The following is a 5,283-nucleotide window of genomic DNA, read 5'->3' as shown; positions in this document are numbered from 1 at the left end:
GTTACTAATTAACTTTTTCTTCCTAGGTGTCGGTGATACTTTTCAATTGAATCGACTACATGATATTAGAGAAAAAAAGAATGGAGACATGATATTGTATACATCTAAACATGTATTTGTGTAGCCCTTGAGGGCCAAGTTAGAAATTCATTATGATGAGTTATTAAATAACTAACGACACATGAATAACTAATATTGATTAAAAGGAAAAGCACATTTCTCATAAGGGACTCTCTAATTCTAAGGTATTCTCTTTCTTGTAAGTGTATCCACTTGATGCCCAAAGAAAGGCCCCAAAATTAAGCAGAGATATGACAAAAAGAAAGGCATAATAATAATCTAGGTGAGAATCATTAAGGTTGTTCCCTATCCATCTCTTACCACTCACTTTCCCAGTAACCTTATCTGTCATAGTCACCAAAAACGTGCACAAAAAGCTCCCAGCAGCCACAGAGCTTGTGAAAAACGTTGTTCCAAGACCCTTCATTTCTTCAGGGGATTGATCATAGAAGAATTCCAACAAACCACTCATAAGAAATGTGTCTGCTATGCCAAGTAAAATATACTGTGGCAACAACCAGAATATGCTCATAGGAACTATCTTTTCATGGCCACTTATATGTTGCTGAGCTATCACATTCATTCTTTGAATCTCTACGGCGCAGCACACTGCCATTGCTACCGCCTGCACCGCGATTCCTGCGCCCAGCCTCTGCAGCAATGTGATTCCTCTCATGTTTCCGGTTCTCCGGCGCATGAATGGTACGAAGTAAGTGTCGTAGATTGGGAGGGAAATGAGCATTGTGACAACTAGGAAGCTCCAGAGGGAGGCGGCCGGAATGCGAAAACTCTGGCCAAGGCCTCTGTCCAACGTTGTACCTTGTTTGACAAAAATGGTCATCTCTACTGCAAGGAAATTGCTTGGAATTAGCATTAGTAGCCATATTTCAAGCATTCCTAGAACAAGCTTTGTTCCTTCTACTTGAGTCACTGTGCATGCTGCATTTTTGCTCTCTTTTATTGCTGCCTTGTCTAAGAACCTGTAACAATTCAATACTTTTTAGCTGTGCCATTTTAGGACCATACTTCATAATTCATCCCTCAATCTAATTTTCCATCTTATAATTACTTATCCAGTAAAACATTAAATTAAGAAGATCTATACCAGCTTATTACCTAACCTGAAACGGGGAGTGTGATGGATTTGCCTCGTTCCACTATTTACATAATGTTGCAAGTCAAATTCATGGAGCTCTGAAGGAGAAGTAGGAAGCTGAAGGTTTCTATTTGTGAAGGCAAGAAGAATGACCCTAATGAAATCCTTTTCATGGCAAGTCTTGGCATTTCTAGATTTGTGCCTATATAATGGGGTGCCCAGAAAGAAAACAATAACCGAAAATAGAAATCCAATAGCACACAAGGCATAACCACATTCCCATCTAACCTTCTCTTGTATGTAGACAACAGCCAAAGTAGCAACTAAAGCACCACATGATGTGTGGAAAGTCCACCAATTGAAGAATGAACCTTTGAGCTGCTTCTCTTTTGAGTTGAAATCATCAAATTGATCAGCACCAAAAGTTGACATATTTGGCTTCAATGCACCACTTCCAATTGCTATAGTGTATAGTGATAGATTGAAGAGTGATAGTTGTAAGTTGCTTGCTTTGCTGTTCCACTTTGGTCTCAAGCTTTTCAGCCAAGTAGTCAGGACTAGAAGCACAACTCCCTGTGTGTGTCATAGTAAAGTAGTCTCTCATATTAAAAATTTATCCATCACAATAGTAATAAATATCCCAAATCGATTCTTAAAAAAAATATTTAGTTGGATAATTTAATCTTTATAAAATTTTGATTATCGAATCAATTTTTAACTTTTTATTTTGTCAGACATTAATTTTCAAATCAAATTTTGATAAAAAGTTAAATAAATCAGTTTCTATTGTTATTTAATAAAGACAAATTTTTTAAAATTGTGAAAATTTTTAGATCAATTATTTTATATAGACAAACAATCTGATGTGAGAACTAATTTATCTAACAAAATTAAAATTTGTGTGAATTAAATTAGTAATTAAAAGTCGTTGAGAACTAAAATATGGGACTAATAATTTTATAACAAATGATTTGGGGTATTAGTGTATTAATTATGAATTAAAACTTACTATGGTATATATGAGGAGTGAAAGAGTGACTGTCCAAAAGCGCCCCATGTAATGAGAATCAGCTATGTAGGCACCGAGAATTGGGGTTATCCATGCTACTCCTGACCAGTTATTCACATCGCTTATTGAAGATACTAGGTCTTTGTGGAGTTGGCTTGTCATATAATTCACCAAATTAGCAGCTACTCCAAAGTAGGCAAATCTTTCCAATGCTTGGTATGCTACCATTAATACATACACACATACTCTCGTCATGTATTAATTCGAGTCATCAGAGTAATTCTGTATTCTATATAACCCTAAAGTTTTATATATATAAACCTATATGTGAAAGCAAGCAACTAACTTCTAACTATCTAATATCATCATGAGTTGCTAATTTTTTAATCATAACTTAAAAATGTCTGAGAGAAAATTATATACCAAGAATATATCTGCAAGCTTTCCATTGCCCAGTTGTAGAAGAGAGCACTCGTTTTCCTTTAAGATCAACCGTGCCATCCTGAGTGTAACTATTTTTTTCCTCCATGTCACAGAAAATTTTGTTGTGATGGAAGCAATAATTAAGATTCATTGATGGGAGAAGGAAGATGAATCTATCAATCTATCTATACATTTATTTATGTGGTATATATCAGTTATTAGTTAGCAATATTAGTTCTTTGGTTGAAGAAATAGGCAAATTTCATGATTATTTTATTCTTTGAATGGATTCTATGCGCCCTTTCATGTGTAATGAAGCAATATGATTTGGTCCTTACGAGTTATTGAAAAGAAAATTATGAAATACGAAAACGAATTCGGTTGGTCGGATACCGGACGGTTCAAGGGAGGGCTCGTACGATAAGGTGGGTTCTTCACCTAGTTCCGGTTCGCGGAGCTGGAGCTGGTGCTACCGTCTTCCCGAGCTGTTGGTGTGGCGAGGGGGTGTCATCTGCAAAGACACTACGATGCCTAAGTCAGTGAGGTCTACAAGTGGTGAGAGAGAGAAGTTGTTAGTGACGTACCCTGGAGGAGGGGTAGGGCCCTCCCCATATATACCCTGTCAGGAGTGGGTCCTGCAAAGGCATACCCACTTTCCTCGAATCTTCTCAATACAGCTGTAGTAGCGAGCTATAATGGACGCGTGTCCGGGTCGATTGTTGGGCGTATCGCGTCCGCCTGTTCGGATCAGGTGCCCTATGGACCGGGTCGGCCAGCGCGACGTTGGGGTGGGCCGTAACAGTGCCCCCAACGCGCCAGCGACGGTCGTGAGCGCCGTTGGTGACGCGTTATGTTCTCTCTTATGCGTTGTCGTTTGGTCGGTCGCTCGTGGGGAGAACGTGTCTCTTGCACGCGTGTCTGTTCATTGTTGGGGGTAACCTTTCGTCACCTCGTTCTTCGCGCCAGGCGTTTAATGCTCATAATGGGTTATTTCAAAACCCCCCGAGCAAAGACTGTTTTGCCCTTTGCCTTTTGCGCTCCTTGAATTTGTTTTCCAACTTCCTCCACAATCTCACATTCCATTCTCTATTTGGCGTCTGGCTCCTTCTGCTTCCATTCCCTTCCCCCTTGAATTTTCCTACTGCGATTCCTGCATCCTTGTGCATTCGCTGCATCCCTGTGCTTCCTTTCAAACAGCTACAATGATCCTGGTAAGTACTTGTCCCTTTTTTATTTTTCGTTTTGCTCCATGCTTGTTTTAATTTCGTTTCCTATCCCTCTGTGCCCATACTGTCCTTCTAATTTGACTTGCATATTGGATGATGCTAGTGTTAGGTAGGTGTATTAGAGGGGGTTACCATTTCAATGCGCTAGTTTTTAGGCTTTGCTTAGGATTTGCTTCGGCCATGCTTGGTTGTAGTTATTTTAGATAGGCGAAATGTAGCTTTTTGGACTTTTTCAAACTCCCGACCTTGTAGACTAACCTGAGTGGTGTCCCCACTGTAGGTATGGCCCCTCGTCACGTTGCACGGGCTTCCGCCTCAAGCGCGGGTTACGACCGGTATGCCTGGGTGACTTCTGACGTAAAGGATTCTCCGAACCAAATGGGTGTGGAGGAGCTGACTGAGTTCCGTCAAGCTGAGTACTTGTTGATGAGCGGATAATTTATATGCATTTTGGCATTGTTTTTAGGTAGTTTCTAGTATGTTTTAGTTACTTTTTAGTATATTTTTATTAGTTTTTGTGCAAAAATCACATTTCTGGACTTTACTATGAGTTTGTGTGTTTTTCTGTGATTTCAGGTATTTTCTGGCTGAAATTGAGAGACCTGAGCAAAAATCTGATTCAGAGGCTGAGAAAGGACTACTGATGCTGTTGGATTCTGACCCTCCTACACTCGAAGTGGATTTTCTGGAGGTAGAGAAGCTCAATTGACGTGCTCTCAATTGCGTTGGAAAGTAGACATCTTGTGCTTTCCAGCAATGTATAATAGTCCATACTTTTCTTGAGATTTAATGGCCCAAAATAGCGTCCAAATGCCCATCAGAGACTATTTTCTAGTGTAAAACGCCAGAACTGGCACCAAAGCTGGAGTTAAGCACCCAAATTGGCACCCAAGCTGACGTTTAACTCCAAGAAGAGCCTATGCACGTGAAAGCTTCAAAGCTCAGCCCAAACACACACCAAGTGGGCCCCAGAAGTGGATTTCTGCACTATCTACTCATTTTCTGTAAACCTAGGTTACTAGTTTAGTATAAATAGCACATTTTGACTATTGTATTATATCTTTGGACGACTTTTTGATCCTTTGATCAGGTCTTCTTCCCCTATTTTTGAATTCTTATGCCATTTAGGAGGCTGGCCATTTGGCCATGCCTAGACCTTTTGTTCTTATGTATTTTCAACGGTGGAGTTTCTACACCTCATAGATTAAGGTGAGGAGCTCTACTGTTCCTCATGAATTAATGCAAGTACTATTGTTTTTCTTTCAATTCACGCCTACTTCTTCTCCAAGATATACTCTCGTACTTAATTCAGTTAAGTCAGACTAAAGGGGTGAGTGACAATCACACACTATCTTCAGTACTCGCTTAGCCAAGATCCGCGTGCCTGACAACCACAAGCGGTCTACATGATGTTCAATGTAGTCATTGGACGCCAGCTGGAGTATAATCTCTTTAGTCTTTGATCCATG

The 5,283-nt window shown here is 39.9% G+C and overlaps 1 protein-coding gene across 1 annotated transcript; it reads right to left on the bottom strand.

Moving 5' to 3' along the window:
• Nucleotides 1-220: 220 nt before the first annotated feature.
• Nucleotides 221-2,393, bottom strand: LOC107470235 (protein NRT1/ PTR FAMILY 5.1). Its single transcript, XM_016089625.3, has 3 exons — nucleotides 2,166-2,393; nucleotides 1,182-1,729; nucleotides 221-1,040 (listed from the first exon to the last, which is right to left on the bottom strand). The coding sequence occupies exons 1-3, from the start codon at nucleotides 2,391-2,393 to the stop codon at nucleotides 221-223; spliced, it is 1,596 nt and encodes a 531-aa protein (XP_015945111.3).
• Between the last annotated feature and the right edge of the window lie 2,890 nt (nucleotides 2,394-5,283).

The sequence above is a fragment of the Arachis duranensis genome, chromosome 10 (genome assembly GCF_000817695.3).
Source record: "Arachis duranensis cultivar V14167 chromosome 10, aradu.V14167.gnm2.J7QH, whole genome shotgun sequence".
NCBI lineage: Eukaryota > Viridiplantae > Streptophyta > Magnoliopsida > Fabales > Fabaceae > Arachis > Arachis duranensis.
This window is presented reverse-complemented; position numbering and strand designations above follow the sequence as displayed.

Coding starts and splice junctions, on each gene's coding strand:
- LOC107470235 (XM_016089625.3), bottom strand. CDS start 2,393: ATGGTAGCATACCAAGCATTGGAAAGATTTGCCTACTTTGGAGTAGCT. Junction 1,730..2,165: donor CACTCCTCATATATACCATA/GTAAGTTTTAAT, acceptor TGACACACACAG/GGAGTTGTGCTTCTAGTCCT. Junction 1,041..1,181: donor CATCACACTCCCCGTTTCAG/GTTAGGTAATAA, acceptor GAATTGTTACAG/GTTCTTAGACAAGGCAGCAA.